Source organism: Rhamphochromis sp. 'chilingali' (genome assembly GCF_963969265.1).
Source record: "Rhamphochromis sp. 'chilingali' genome assembly, chromosome: 9".
Classification (NCBI taxonomy): Eukaryota; Metazoa; Chordata; class Actinopteri; order Cichliformes; family Cichlidae; genus Rhamphochromis; species Rhamphochromis sp. 'chilingali'.
Window position 1 is genome coordinate 15003636 of NC_137936.1, and position 16602 is coordinate 15020237.

The following is a 16602-nucleotide window of genomic DNA, read 5'->3' on the forward strand; positions in this document are numbered from 1 at the left end:
AAGGGGACATACATATGAACAGCTAGATGTTCTTTTAATTCAACATATTAAGAGTACATAACTGTCCATGAACGCAGCTCAGCTACAGAAGACCACACACCTTGAACCTGTCATTGTCTACATAGATCTTTAGGTTACAACAGGCTACTTGCCCTAAACCCGATTAGGCAACGTGTACAATTATGAATTTTGTAGGTTATTGAAAATTATCTAACAAGGTATACATGTGGGCAAAAGTGTGACGTTCTATAGCCAAAACTGCTTTGTGTCCATGGGTCTCATACAGTGGTGTTACATTATGGATCAACAAAGTGCACACACTCACTGATAACGTATACATCCGAGTGTCCGATAAAACTGCATACACTTATTCTTTACCCAAAAGTCTTCACAGACCATTCCTACGGATTCTCACGCTTGAGGTCACTTCCTTCCAATTTGGCTGCATGTGTTCATTAAGTGATTTTTCATCAAGTTGTCCATAAATAGTCCATAAAATCCGCACTACCACCGACAGTCTTCTCTGTGCAGCTGGGAGCCAGATGAGGTTTGTAGAAGGTTTAGATTGACCAGTCACCGATCTTAATCTTCCAGTGCAGTGATCAAATACACCAAACATCACACATTTGTTTTTCTTGATTTTTGTACAGTCACCCAACTGTTGCAAGCTTAACTGATTTGAAGTGCTGCGTCTGTCAAAATCGAACCTCGTGAGGAATGTTTCTGCACTTCTTAGAAGTGACAATCTCAAAAATTCAGTAACTATTTTTTTTAAACAATTTTTCTGTAAATATGTACACAAGTACACATTTCCTATCCAGGCGACCATGTCAGAGCAACATAGTAAATCTGATTAGCATAGGTCCTCAAGTCAATTCAGCATTTGGTTTCAAGAAGATAATTCACACATCCTAAAGACGCCCATAATTCAATATATAATCAAAATTTCAAGTGTCAGTCAGAAATGTAAGCCCAATAGCTTAAATATTAATAACAAAATCATATGTATATAATGCACTTGAGGAAGGCATTGCGTAATTTTTTTTTAAACTCACAATCCTTAATAACAGCACAGTCTGGGTGAAGAAATGTAGCTGAGCTAAAGTCAAACTTGAAACCCTGATTGTAACGATTGAGTGGGGACAGTGATACACAAAGGAAACATCACCGTAATGGTCACATTTTCAGTTAAAAATCTGATTTTTATGAGCGATGAAGGAAGAAGACTAATGATTAATGCTCAGCAGTGACGCCAAGCTCGTCCTCATGTTTAAATTAAAAAAAAAAGGATATAAATAGCATGCGTGTGAGATGTGTGGTTGGCCGATGACAGACTAAACACAGAAACATCTAAATGTCCATGACTTGGAGTTAGTAATGCGTTATCACTCTAGGCAGCCTTTTTTTTGGCATTTGACTAGACTACACACCCTGATGCTAAAGCTGAGGTTATTTCAGGATTAATTTGTGTCACGTGAATACAGGTTGATAAGTGTTCGATAGTAGCTATCACAGGTTGATAAGTTTGCATAGACCCTTGAACCCCAACCATCACCATTTCAATGACACAATCAATTAAAACTACAACTCGGAGCAGCATACCCAACTTCACCCTTTGTACTGATTTTGGTAGTCATAACAAAGCACGATAAAAGCTGTAATAGTCCACATGATACGGTTACATTCAGTGATATTTTAAAACATTTGCGGCACATAAAATGAGTATTTTTGTTTTTCTCTTAGGGTTTTTGTGAATCTCTTTACAGAATAGCTTGTATCATGCCACCACTACAGCCACCAGTGGCTTAAAATTTAAAGAAAAAAAAAAAGTCCCGCCCCTCCCCCCCATTTAAAAAATAATAATAAATGAGTCGACTATGCCTGCTTTTACAGCATCACAATACACAGCATTAAACTCATACACTTTATTTAAAGGAGTACAAAGAGTGAAATAGGGTATGTATCAGAGACTTACAAAACACGTGTCTGAGAGGAGACATATCCACATGTAAACATATGCTGTGTGTGGTTTTGCTCTTTTCTCCGACAGCTAAAAAAAAATAATAAAAGCAATAAAATTGTAGGAGCGTACAGTCCTTGGAGAGCAAAGACGTGGGGGAGGGAAGCGAGCGTCCGTCGCGTGAACACACCTTCTTAGCTGGCAATTTTCTCAATTTCATCCAGATCATCAGTGTCCAGTTTTTCAATTTTTTTATCTGCAGAGGAAGAGCACACAGAAGAGAGGGGTTCAGAGAGGGGCTGAGATTTGGCTGGAAGAAGGGCTAAGTACATGTTTTGTTTTTATTTTAAACAGCTGCTTACTGAAGTGCTCCTGGATCCTGTAGAGGATGTTCATGCTCATCTTGCTGTCCACCATATTAATGGCCAGTCCCCTTTTCCCAAATCGACCTGTGCGGCCAATCCTGTGCAGGTATGTCTCGTTGTCAGGGTTACCATCCTTGTCAATTGGCAGGTCGAAGTTGATCACCACAGAAACCTGCTCTACATCAATACCTGTTTGTAAAGAAGATGGGAGGAATAAAGAGTTACTAGAAAACAATGTACATGTGCAGGACACCAATGTTTTAATTTGACTGTAGAAATCCAATTAATTTCATACAGTCTGACATCAAACACATTCACACTTGCACTGCTGTAAAAAGTGTCTTTGATTTTTATTTATATTGAGCACAGAATGAATGAGTACACGGCACACTCATGAAGCATAAACCTGTCAATCACAAAAACCCCCCACCTTAAATCAATCCAAAAAAACTATCCACTGAGACTATATCATAACAAAAAGAGTCACATGGTCAGTAACTGACCTTTTTGTGCAGGTTTAAAGGCAGTAACACATTGACTCTGGAGGCTATTTCCATCTTTTACATACAGTGTATGATAATCTTTGGCGGTGGATTAAGGCTTCCTCTAAATTGCATGTTAGGCCGTACAGTGTAGAATTTAGAAAAACTGCTGAAAACTGAAATAAGTATGAAAACAATTTCAGGATATTGTGGGCAGAAACTAACCCCAAGCCTTTTTTATAATACCTAGGACAAAAAAAATAAATCTGCAATTCCTTCAAAAATCCATTAATTGCCTCCCTCTGATACAATGGGTCAGAGTGAGTAGATGCAAGTATGGTATCCTGGTGACCTATGGTTATCCTAAGTGGTGAGCCAAATTCATTAAAGCTGATCTCTAGCAGCTTGCATTCAGGCTGAGACAGCTTTTTAAACCAAACTTTACACCTCAAACATATTTTTTTGCAACTTACTTTGTAAACCCACATATATATTGTGCTAACGTAACTGCAAAAGTAAGGGGAAAAAAAGTGTTTTCAAATGTAAACAGATAAAACTCATATGACAAACATCTGAACATCATTACCTCGAGCGCAAACATTTGTGGTGACCAGGACCTTCTCCTTTCCATCTCTAAAGCGTTCAATGACTGCAGCCCTCTGCTCCACTTGCATTTCTCCACTAAGCAGCGCTACCTGGTGGCCTTCTCTGGACAGCTCCCCTGCCAGCCAGCCTGCTGTCTTCCTTGTCTGAATTGAACAGAGGAAAGGGTGCGCTTCAGTCAGTTAACCAACATGCCAGGTGTGTATACAAAGAGTCCAAGTATAAAAGGATTGAGTTTGGCCCTTCCCTGGTTAAATAAAAAACAGACTATTCTGTTTAAGTTAGCTCATGCTGCAGAGCTCTCTTTTCACTTCTGGATTAAAGAGGAACAGCTTGGCAACAAATGATGACAAACAGCAAAAGAATGTGTAAGCTTATGTAAGAAGAAATAAAATTCAGCCAGAGTCGCTGTTTTTTTTAAAATTAAAGATCAACTCACATGGCAGAAGATCATGGCCTGAGCGATGGTGATGGCGCCGTAGATGTTAGAGAGAGCCTGGAATTTTTCTTCTTTGCTGTTACACAACACATAGTACTGTTTAATGGTGTCCAGTGTTTCCTCCTCTCTCTTCAGCTTGATTATGTTGGGATCAGGCACAATGCGCTGAGCAAAGTTCCACACCGACTCTTCAAATGTGGCTGAGAACAGCAACATCTGGCAGTTTTTGGGCAGCATCCTGTGTGGCAAAGAAATGAGGCATGAAACATGCACAATTTTAAAAATTTTAAAAAGCCACATGGTTCTCAAGTCTTATTTTAATTTGCTTCGGCTGACCTCTGGATGCGTATACTCTGGTCCTGGTGACCCTGCGTGGCGATCATAACATCAGCCTCGTCAAGCACAAACACCTTAATTTTCTTGGGATCAATAAACTTGAATTTACTGCACCAGTCCAACATGGTACCAGGTGTGCCAATAACTATCTGTTCCTGCAGTTTCATGCCCCGCTGCACTGGAAAAAAAGACAGACGTGCTCATACACGCACAAAAGGTTCTAACAACAATTCGGTACATAACAGTACACATGCAGCACAGCAGAAAGCACAAGCGCCTTACATTTATTTCCTCTAATGGCGTAGACTAGTTTGACTTCAGGGTAATATTTGCCCATCTGTTCAATCACTTTGCCAGTCTGAAGCGCCAGCTCATAGGTGGGTGACACGCACAAGCACTGACGACGAGAAAAGAGAGCAAACATTAAACATTAATACTGAGAGAGAACACATGTCCGTCAATGAGAGACAAGAGGAATGTTTTTGTCCAAGACAAGTCATGCTTATCACTTGGATTTCAATGGTGACTTTATAGTACAGTAAAGAAAGTTGACACTCACCTGGGGGTATTTGTTGTTGGGATCGACATGGCTGAGCATAGCCAAAACAAAGGCAGCCGTTTTCCCTGTTCCTGACTGAGACTGAGCAATCAGATTCTGTGGACTACAGGAAACAGGAAATTAGATGTACGGGTGGTAATAAATATGATGGATATCAGAATGTTATTCAGGGTTAAGTGATTCAGTAAGTCTAATGTCTGCATATCATTATTTAAAGGACACTCACGGTTCAGCCAGCATCATCGGTAAGGCAGTTTCCTGGATTTTTGATGGCCGATTGAAACCCATACCATACACTCCCTGAAGCAGCTGTGGTTTACTGTACAGAGAGGAAAAAATAAAATAAATGCCAGGATTGTGAAGCATCAGTCACAATCAGTCTGTGTAAACTCACCGTGGTGAAGATGGGCATAAAAGAGACACCACAACTAGAGATGCACCGATTCACCAGCCGGGGACTGGAATCAGCCCGGACCAGTGACCGGCTGATCAGCCTCCTGTTTGACCGATTATGACCCAGCCTGTTTCATGCAGCGCGGACAGTCGCGCATGACACTCACGACACGTGCTACGGTGTTAGTGTGGAAGTGAGTGAAGACAAAGTTCTGAGGTAAAGTGTGGGCAAAAACTTCCCTAAAAACAGGGCTACAGCTGAAGCTATCCAGTTCTCAGAGCACCAGCAGCCTCTTATGAGCAAAGGATCAACGTAGTTAAGAGGTGAATTATGGAGATGAGTGAGAAAAATAAAAGGGTCTGTGTCACATTATCTGGCGACATTATAAACACAGGGGTAAATACCTGACAGTAGCTCTATTATATAAATCAGTTGCACCTGGTTTTGTTTGGTAAAAAAAACAACAACTTATTTTCAGTTATTTTATCCTCTTTCCAGTATCAGAGGACTTTACTTTCAGTTATTTCAGATGAGAAACCTACTGAAATAGTACCTAAAAAAATACTATTTTGAATTGATGAATACTTGTATGTGCGGTCAGTTTTAGCTCTCAGAAAGAAAACTGGAATCTGCAAAAACAGGCAGGTCACACTTAAAGAGAAAAGTGAGAAATCTGAATCAGCCCAAAAGACTGGTGCATCGGTGCATCTTTAAACACAGGTCCTTGCTGGGAACTCTCAACAGATACATGTGTCAATACTGTTAAACATGACATATTAAGTGATTAGGCTACCGAGACAGACAAACAGATCTCACTCACAGCCTTAATTCTTCAAAAGACTTGACGGAGTAAAGCGGAGAGTTCGGATCCTTCTGAAGAACTTCCACTTGATTTGTTGTATTGACCAGATTATTTCGAATCAGTTTGTTTAACAAAGACTGTGCCCCTACATCCTCTGAAACAACAAGATAGGGGAGATGTCTCTTTTAGAACAAGAGCCAACCAAGCATCCAACTAAAAGACAATAATGAATGCACACATATTTTCAACACATGTAGATAATTTACCGCATACCAATTTCGTCATCATCTGCCGCCTTCTCTCCTTCTGACTTTGCAGGTGCTGAGTCTTTTGCGTTTGCGGTCGTGCCTGCAATAAATAATGCCAATATGTACATGCTTGGGTTTCCTTGTTTTATGGATACTGGCTCTTACCCCAATTCAGCTGCACATGGATGCTTACCATTTTCTTCTGGCTTCTCTTTTAATTGAAGTTTTCCCATCTGCGAGGAAGAACAAAATAAACTGAGTTCGTCTGGGGCTAAATAATTAGTCTGACTTTTCCAAAGCCCCCCTCCTTCATATGCCGGTTAGCCAGTTAGCTGCTAAAGCTATCAAACCGCTGAGCACGCAGCAGCTCTTCACGAGCTAATTCAACTTAGCTCTGAAGCCAAGCCGGTAGTTTCGTTTTCGACCTAATGAAACTCTACAGAGACGGGCGTCACCGGGAGCCACTTTATTCACTGATGGCGCTCTCACTGAATAATTTCAGCTGTCCACGTTAAAAACAGACTACCGAATTTCTTCAACAGTGTGCCAGACCAGGCCAAAGCATTTACCAAGCAGGCTAACAACAGGTTAGCCCGTGTTGCGTAAGTTAAGCCTTACCGAGTCCAACGCAGCTTCTTGCTTGTCCACTGCCTCAGCCCAGGAGTCCGTAGCCATTGTGGGACAGTTTCTTCTTCAGTTATTATACTCGGGGAAGTCAACTAGGAATTCTAGCTCAGGCTTAAGAGTCAATAATGTGTAAGTAACTATTTTCCACAATGGCGTGCAGAACCTGAATCTGGACACATGCGCAACTGATTACGTCACCGGGTACAACACAAGCTCCAAGAAATAATAGTTCCCAGCTTCCTGAAATTTCATACACACCTCACTGAAGCCTCAGCTATGACGGGCTCTCATAGTTAAAATGTGAAGAAAAAACATTAAATGTTGGGAATAAAAAAAAGTCATGAACTCTTGTTGAAAATCAGATGATTGGAATCGGATTTGCTAAAAGAAAAAAAAGAAAATCACTATACTCTTCTTAGCCTCTAGAGGGTGCCACACTGCTCTCTATAGGCCCACAGCTACTATGTATTCACAGTAGGCCTTGTATGCAACATCCTTATCTGTGTGAAAAATGACATTCTCAGGTAAAATATTCTTTGGTTAGCTTTATAAAGGTTAGGTCGACGTTACGATGGGGTTAGATTAAGGTCAGACTCAGGGTGCGTGCTGTTCAATTAAATGCATTATTAAGGAAAGTGGGTGTGTTTGTTTGTGAAGTTTACCAGACTTTACCAGCCTCCTCTGCCCAAGTTGCTCTTGAGAGACGTGCGCCTTCTTTTCTTTTAGACAGTTTTTAGCTTTCAATCACAGCTGGGTTCAGCTTAGGCAACACAAGTATTTGGTTAGGTGGAGGGAAAGATCATGGATTAAAATGCCTTAAAAACTTACCCAAATCTTAGACAGCCTTACAGAAAAACATGTAAAGCTAACTTTGTCCCATCTCTGTTCACTGGATTTCCAGTCTCATTGCATGTTGAATAATCCAAAATTAATGGGGCCTATAGACTGTATATAAAATATAGACATAGCTTCAAGACACTTTTCAAGGTTGGAAAGGTGAAAACTGTAGCCTGTCTGGAGGCCATCATAAGGCAAAAGCTGTGGCTGCACAAAGACTTCTGGATCTCCAGAAAGGTATGTGTGTGGTTTTCTAAGATGGTGACTTTGAAATGCTAATCTTCAATATGAGACTTAAGAAACCAACGGAGGACATCATGGTAGCTACTTTGACTTTGCTTCCAGGTCTGAACTTCCATTCCTTTGAAAGCCTACAGGGGCTGAAACGTCCAATATCTTGCAAAAACTTCCAGTTACACAGATGTGTATGAGAAAATATCAAATCACTACTTTCAAGTCATATTTGAATAACTTATGAAGTTAATTGTAGTTAGAATCACAAATGCGGTTTTGTCCAAAGTATGCTCATCTGCTAACAAATTGATAGTCACAAGTCATTGAGCCAATGAGCATTCAGTGTACTGATGGGAATAATAGGAAAATAGCCAAGTGACCAACTGAGCACAGCTGGAAATTTTCTTTTTGTATGGTGGCTGGAAACCTCACTATTATTCAGAAGGAAACTGCTACTTGGCTGGGAAGCAAGATTAGTAACATTTATGAGCCTTAATTGTGATATTTTAATGACTAATGTTGGCTTGGGGAAAATAAATAAATAGAATTAAAAAAGACAAAGTGAAAGCAGTAAAAATTAATAAACAGGCAAGCCCTATATGTGTTTTTCAGTACCGTCATAATCTCTGTGGCCACATCCTAAAGTACATCTTAAGAATTTTTTAAACTGACAATTGAGATGAATAACCTTTTAGAATGATGTTTAAACTAAATTGAGAGTTAACTTCTGTTCAAACTGACTTGTTTCTGCAGCCTAACGTCACCATATAGTGGAGTTGCCCCTGCTGGTCAGTAGAGAAAATGCCATTTTTAGACTTAAACGATCATTAGTTATATTAGTGATTTTAGTGCTGTAAATCATGCATGCATATGTCAATATACCTGCTGTGGTTTGCTAATAAATATAGACATTCTCTTCCAAATTAGTGTCCGAGTGATTTTAAAATTCTAAAATACCGCTCATCTCCACTGATTTCACTTTGGTGTATCAAAACCGAGTCCAGGGTTGTTATTGACAGCCTCACTGAAGTAATCAAAGAGAAAGCCCCAGATACCAAGACCACCAAATTAAGAACCTCAGAAGCATGAATGAGCCTCTGCTGTGGTGCAGTGACTGTACCAGTATCATTAAAGAGGAAGAAGCAGTACTGAGTGAGTGAGAGAGACTGGATTCCAAGATTAAACAAAATCCCTTTGAAAGTTTAAATCACTGCATTTCACAAGTTTCTGTGCAATTCAAATTCCCAAAAAGTTGGCACACTGTGTAGAATTTAAATAAAAACAAAAAGCGATGATTTGTAAAATCTCATAAGGCCAATTTTTATTCACAGTAGAACAAGAACACAAATAAAATGTTTTAACTGAGAAAATGTACAATCTTCTTTCTGTTTTTTTCCATTTTGGAAAAAAAATTAGGACAGGGCAATGTTCACAACTTAGTAGCATCAACAACAGTCTGAAATGTCTGCGAACTGAGGAGTCCATCTGCTGGACCTTTGAAAGATGAATTGACTGCAGGCCGGCCAGTTCAGCAAATCCTTCCTTAAAACAATGTCGTCAGGATGGGAGCAGATGTTACTCTAAAATCTGCATATATCTTTTAGGAATGATGGTGTCTTTCCAGATGTGCTAGTTCTATAGGCACTAATGTACCCCCATACAATCAGAGATGCAGCTTTTGAACTTGGACTTAATAAGCTGGATGTGGTCTCTCCCCTTTAGTTCAGAGATTCAGCGCTGGTGTTTTTCAAAAATAATTTTAAATTTTCTTTCATCTGCCCACATAATAGTTTTCCTCTTTATCTCAGTGTATTTTAAATGAGATTTGGCCAAGGACCATATTGGATCATACTCACTTACAACTACGTCTTTGCATGTAGAATCTTTAACCTTCATTTGTGGATGGAGCTGAGCACAGTTCACCAACTGTGCTCACGACTAAGATTTCTGGAAGTGTTCCTGAGCCAGTGCAGTGATTTCCATGACCGATTCATGCCTGTTTTTAATGCAGTGCCACCCAAGAGCCTGAAGATCAGGCATCCAGTGTTGACTTTCGACCTTGTCCCGTGCGCACAGAGATTTCTTCACATTTGATAATGATATGAAATGAAAATGACGAGATATTCAAAGTCCTTGCAATGTTACATTGAATAGACATATTTATGAACTTTTTCCATAATTTCAATTTGCGTGTCTCCATAGTGTCGTGCTTTACACATTTACCTAACAAGCAAAAGATCCCTTAATCAGTCCCACGAGGAGACGCAACTCCCTTTGGGAAGGACATCTAGCATAAAAATCTGCCAACTCAAACATATGGAGCTACCTGCTGCATAGACCCCTTGTGAATAAGAAAGCTGCCAAAAGTAGCTCTACCATAATTTGTAGATGCAGATTGGTGAACCTCTGCAAATCTTTACATCTGAAAGTAAAGATGTAAACACCCAGTCACATTACAGACTTAGACTTACTCAAAGTGTGCATTTTCACAGCTTGAACATTTGATGTTTTCTATGCTCTTCTGTGAAGAAAATCTGGGTTTGTGAGATTTTTCAAATCAACTGCGTCCCAAATTTTTTACCCCTCAGCCCTAAAGAGCTGGCATGGTTGGTGTGGACACCTGAGTTTGTCAATGTGATAACTCAAGAACGAGGCAACGAGCTTCAAATTGAAAAAAGCATGGATGAGTTTGAATCTCAGTGAAGTCGATCTCAAGGTTAGGGTCAAAGGTAAAGTTTTATGCAAACAACTCTAGAAGGAAGTCAACCAAGATTTTCAAATTGATACCATAGGCACAACTATTAAAAATCTCAGAGGAGTTTGGATCTCAGTAACCTCAAGATCAGAGTAAGTAAGTCTGAAAATCTTGTGATAACTTGAGAATAAGGTGACCTAGGACTAAGTGTCTCGACTAGGAGACGGAGTGGAAACACTGGGGGTTGCCAGCATTTCTGGAACTGGCATTAACCAAAGCCTCTAAACTAGATTTGTTTAAAGTAGCAGGAACACAGTGAAGTGAAAGTGAGTCACTCAGTAAATCTGAACCTGAAATGCAAGTAAAGGTTTCTAATGAGTGCCAGTGATCATTTAGTAATCATTTATGTATTATTGTAGGTTTTTTTTTTTTTTACCAAATAACATAAAGCACAATAGGAAGACTGTTGTTAGAAAGAGTATTTCTGCTTTTCTTCTGGTCCTGCAGAGCAGACTTTTTGTTGTTGCACAATTAGTGCTGTGGCAAAGTTATCCCAGTTTAGTGCTTTAGTGGAAACTAGGCTATTAACCAGAGTTGAACTCCACTAAGGATCATTCAGGAGCACTGGGGGTCACATCTGGAGCAGGAGTGCTGTGGCTGACTGCTCCTTAATTGATTGCAGAATGGATTTCGCACATTTTGTCTCCTCCGCTGGGATAGCTAGATGGTGACTGTGGCTTTGGACTTTGCTGGAGCAGATTGCACTGATCTCTGTTCTGTTCTGACACCCAGCACTTAATTCCCCTGCGTGTGCATCAGTTTGAGTTTATATGTATGTTAGTGGGCGTGTTAGCATGTGAGAAAGGATACAGGGAGACTCTCAGATCTTCAGTTTGGAGACAAATTTTTGTCGGGGGCTTGATAGAGTAGAGTTTATTGTTGCCTCCAATCAGCTGCCTTAGCAGAGGTATCCATGGCAACTGAAAGAGTAAAAGTAAGGTTTGAGGTCTCCAGAGGATTTGGAAGAGACAGAGAGAAGGACTTTGTATTTCCATGTAGCACTCATTTCAAGAGCTGAATATGACAGAAGGGATATGAAAGTAGAAAAGTAGAGTGGTCGTGGTGCGAGCGATCTGAGGAGAGATAAACACGCAGCCCACAAATGCATAATGTAAGATCACTCAAACGCTCCTCCATGCTCCCACATTGACAATGTGTCAGTGTTTAGGTAGGAAGTATAATATATATGCTCCATAAAATTACACTTCAACACTTCAGCAAGGCGCAAGCTGGAACTTGTCTTCTAGGGTTAAACAGGGATCTGCCTCCTCCTCTTCCTTCGTTATTTAAAAATGCAAGTGATGCAAATGCAAAAGCATCGCCAGGCACGGGAAAATTCAAACCTCAGAGTTCCTTTTGCAAGAGGTGTTGTGTTTTACCGCTTCATCTGCAAACTGAACATTATGTCGATATTAAGATTGCTTTTTTTTTCTCATTTTCTTTTGGGGGTTTTTTGACAGGAGACTATATACTGCGTGGGTGTAGTGCTGGTAAGGTTAGCCAGTGTGTTTGCATATGTTTGCTTCCTTTACTTTCTTTGCTTTTTTTGGAAAATGCAAAGTGAGCAGGAAGTATTTACTTTTTTTAGAACAAGCGTCGACCACTGGGAGTTTTTTTTTATGAATCATGTATTTATATGTTGTGTTGTGTATCGTGGACTGTGAAGTGATAAACAGGCGGCTCGCGGGTGATCAGGCACCACTTCAGCTTCGAAAGCAAATGCAAAAATGTGACCCTGTTGGATAAAATGGAGCAACTATAGCCACTAAGACGCTATTAGTAAACAAATGAAACAAAATGACTGATCTGTTTTTACACTGTCTTGTGATTGGCTGACCACAGCGGATGGTAGAGATCCGTTATAACGTACAACAAACGAATACAGTGTAAAGAAGCAGAAAACGTGCGATAATATTGGTATTTTTGGGGTTTTTTGCTTCGCGTGGTAATCTTACAGGCGGCAAAGACAAAGATATCCTTTTACTGAGGACTGCAGTGCAGACTGACAGTAGACAACAGGCTGCCCTCAAGCCGTAACAAGTACAGACAGGCAGAACTGAACAAGAGGTAACAGGCTTAGACGACTCGGCTGATGATCTGGGAGAAAATAAGTAATGGCTTTTCCTTGATACATAGTGGGGCTGAGGAGCTGCTGCAGTGACAGATGAAGGGATATGTGAGGTCGAGACTCTGTAGTGACAGCTGTTGGATGGGTACAGAGTGGGAATGCTGGAGACATTCCTATTCTGTATAAACACATAGGTATCAAGTGTGTGTGTATACATTTTTTTAATGTACATTGGTTTATTGTCAAAAGGAGGAACAAATGACAAAGGCAAGGCAGAACTGTATTATTTGGTACACCTTGGTAGCACTGGGTTGGCCCTCCTTTTGCCTTCATATCTGCCTTAATACATTGACATGATAGTGATGATAGCGCAGGTTGGGTGAGCCCAAGCAAACTGCAGTCTCAGTTTCCTGTTCCTAGCTGACAGGAATGGCACCCAGTGTGGCCTTCTGCTGCTGTAGCCCATCTGCATCAAGGTTCTGCATTCCTTGCAATGAGTGGTTATTTGATTTACTGTTGCAGCTTCTGAAACACTTTGACCAGCCCGTCTGGAACCAACAGCAATGCCATGTTCAAAGTCACATGGTAACAAAGAGAGAGAGAGAGAGGGAAACAGTGGCGCGACTATAAGAATAATAAAATCAAGACAGAAATAAAATAAAAAACACCACATCATAAAACTGAAACTTATCATCACACAGGACCCAGGAGCTCAATAATGAAGTCTGAGAAAGTCTGAGGAAGAGGCAGTAAAATCCATTAATGGGAGCTGTTAATGTGCAGATCAATCTATTATCATATCATCAGGACTTTCTGGCCTTTATTTAATTTTATTGAGAGCAAAGTTCTGTTTACGGTGTTTCTTTTCACACCATTTTTCTTTATTTGGCTTTGTGCAGTTGAGTGTTTTCACTTTGAAACAGGAATCAGTATCCCTGCACTGCTGTTCCAAGTAGACTGGTGTCTATAATATATTATATCTTAATACTAAAGTTACATCGTCAAATGGTACAGAGTGGTCTGGCATGAACTATGAGTACTATGAATAGGCTTTCACATACTACCTAACATGAGGCAAAGAACAGAAGCAGTGGAGTTGAAGACTAAACTGCTACCCTGCTAATATAATTTCTTTCTTTACCTAAAAGAACCACCATATCACACTGTGCTCGTTCCCCAGAGAACTCGTAATAGTCGCACACACATTGCCACCTTTAATTAATGCACAGTAATCATCCCACTCAATATGGTTACCAATATGTAAAAGAGCCAAATATGACTCTGCTGTGTAGTAAAGGCAAGGTCATGTGTGAGACTGAGCAGCAGCAGGACTCTCTCTTCTCTGTTACTGTTTGCTTTAACACGACGGAATTCAAGTCCTTGGTTGTCCATTGACAACTAATTAATCAAAATCAAAGGGAGACAAATCCCATAAACACACACGAGCTGTGAGCGCGGGTCCATAGGTAAGAGAGAGACAAGCAGAGGGGGAGAAAAGGAGATTAAGGAAGGATTCTCCCCAGACGTCTTCTTCCCACTTTCTTCTGGTAGAAGTCATTAGGATTCATACCCCTGATCCTTTACTCTGTGCGGCTCCTCCGCTGCTCGCACCGTGCATCTCTAGCAAGCAAAAAAAATAAAAACTAGACAGAACCTGGACGCCCACGCCAGAATTAAAATGGTGATGCAGCACTTGTTTTCTGTCAACAAGAGTGAACATACTGAAAAAGAGAGCGAGAAAGAGAGAGTGAGATAGCACAAGAAGAAGAGGGAGAGAGCGAGAGAGTTCGGGGCTGACTGCTGGTTGGTATTCCTGAGGCTTAGCCAGAGAGGCTGATGGTGCAGAGTGGACATCAACAAGGAATTTCAATGTGGATGCAATGGCTTGCAGTTTTCAAACCTTTTATAGTAGTGTCTACAAACGACACACTGAAGTGGTTAACATTAAACAACATGAGATCGTCCCTCATTACCTCATCAGCATAAAATATCATTTTAACACATTAATCGTACTTCACATTGTGCATTTTCCTGTTATACAGCAAGTTTTATAAGACGACAAGGCAAATGTGTTTTTGAGTCAGTGCAGCTGTTTTGTTTGGTTTTTTCAAATCTACTTTTTTGGGCACAGACGAGTCGCCCTGTAGTCAAGAAGAGGCGAGCACTTCTGCAGCTGTTATTGTTTCAATTGATTTTGATCTTCATTTTCCTGTCCTGTTAAGAAAGCGATTTGCAGTGATCTGTATGAGTATTTCACCAATTTATGTACAAAAATCAGTTAGGCAGATGAACTTATGATTGGGATTTACGAGAGTTAAGATGAAAGAATCAGCGTTCGGGGCTGAGCCTCCAGCACACGGCACAGTCTCAGCCCCAACGTCGGCCAGGCAGCAATAAGCATCTGGATCCAGCCTCCCTCCTTTCTCAAGGGGGAAACCTAGCTCTCCCTAAACCTAACCAATTCACTCAATAAACAGCTGGATTATTACATAAGACACGGCGAGGGCTTAATAGCCCCAAGTTCTTTGAAAAACCTGAAAAAAAAAAGAGAGAAAAGATTAGGCAGACTTCTAATTTGCTCATGCAGTTTGGAGTTCAACAGTCATTGACAATCGTGCGGCCATGTTCATTCATCTACCGGGGCCAAAGAGCTTCAAGGCTGTCAAGCCCCGGCTCAACAATTTTCAATTCCTTAATAATTTATTGATGGCGGGCAGTCAAATTGCATATCAATAATGTACAAGGGCTCAGTACAATGTTGATACGAAATACCCTTTCAGCTGGGCTCATTCATGCTCACAGACCTGCAGACATATGTACCGTGTTTAGTCCCACGTGGTCCGGCGCTGGCACGTTGCATGAATACAATCTGTTTCTGTGAGCTGTGTAAGTCTAGTTGATGATAGAGCATCTAAAAAAAAGGCCTCTCATGTTTTCATGTTTCAGGATAAAACCTCAGAGGAGGAGGAGAAGAAGAATTAAGCTTTTCATGTGGGGGCTGGGACAGAATAGCAGATCAACTACAAAGACACTGATATGAAGAACAATGACAAAGCAATCGCTGTGTAAAGTGATACAAGCGTGATGCTGTAATAATATACATTCTTTATATTGTTGCGCGCTCTTTCTCTCCATACATGCAGAAAGAAAGTTTGCACGCGTGCATTTCCTCGACGCTTGTCTTGGTCTTCGATTGGGCAGCTATACTGTGGGTTTGGGCATGAGCCAATCACGCGTGTAGGACAAATTAAGTGACCAATGGCGGATTTCCATCTAGGTCAGCATCTTTTATTCAGGAGTCATGCGTACACAGTTACATGCCATCCCGCCCTGGGGGCCCTGCGGAGACCCACTCTGCCATAGAGAGATGGTCCACCATTTTGTTCTGTTTTGAAAATGATCTCCATGCATGAGATTAGCTGGGGGGCCCGCGAGCTCTTCCCTTTGTTGTGCATCCCAGTTTGGATTTTCCCGGTTGGTGTCTGTGCGAGTGTGCTGGGAGTGTGCACGTGCAGGGCGTGCATCCGTGGCGGCGAGCTGCATCTGTGCATGAGCGTGCATATTGCCTGTGTGTCTAAGAATGTGTTTAATGGGGGATTTTGCTCTGAGCAGAGGAAAATGCAATCCTGATGGAGACATCCGATGCCCCACTCAGTGGTCTGCTGCTGAGCTCAAAGCACATCTCCGGCTTTGGCCTTTATAGCAATGCACACTTTTTCATTCATACCTCTACATGTGCAGCAGGTATCTATGCCTCTTTGCATGAGGAAGGGTCATGGACTAAACATTTATGAAGGTCATTTCTTAAACTGTGCCTGACACTGCACTGCTGCTCCCAGCATCTACGCCTTTGTAGGAGGCTTGTGCCTTGGACGCATCGGCTGGTGTGTTGT

At 41.0% G+C, this 16602-nt stretch overlaps 1 protein-coding gene across 1 annotated transcript; it reads right to left on the reverse strand.

Annotated features, from left to right (window-relative positions):
- Positions 1–13: 13 nt before the first annotated feature.
- ddx19b (DEAD-box helicase 19b) lies at positions 14–7009 on the reverse strand. The gene is made up of 12 exons (XM_080890424.1): positions 6807–7009; positions 6382–6421; positions 6214–6288; positions 5959–6094; positions 4971–5063; positions 4745–4847; positions 4468–4582; positions 4186–4363; positions 3850–4087; positions 3394–3556; positions 2323–2514; positions 14–2216 (listed from the first exon to the last, which is right to left on the reverse strand). Exons 1-12 carry the CDS (start codon positions 6861–6863, stop codon positions 2155–2157), a joined length of 1452 nt encoding a protein of 483 aa, XP_080746550.1. The 5' UTR covers positions 6864–7009; the 3' UTR covers positions 14–2154.
- Positions 7010–16602: the final 9593 nt, after the last annotated feature.

Excerpts from the sequence above, each read along its gene's own strand:
- ddx19b (XM_080890424.1), bottom strand. The coding sequence starts at position 6,863 with ATGGCTACGGACTCCTGGGCTGAGGCAGTGGACAAGCAAGAAGCTGCG. Across the intron at positions 6,422-6,806 it reads AAGAAGCTGCGTTGGACTCG|ATGGGAAAACTTCAATTAAA; the intron begins GTAAGGCTTAAC and ends TCTTCCTCGCAG. Across the intron at positions 4,088-4,185 it reads CAGAGTATACGCATCCAGAG|GATGCTGCCCAAAAACTGCC; the intron begins GTCAGCCGAAGC and ends TTTGCCACACAG.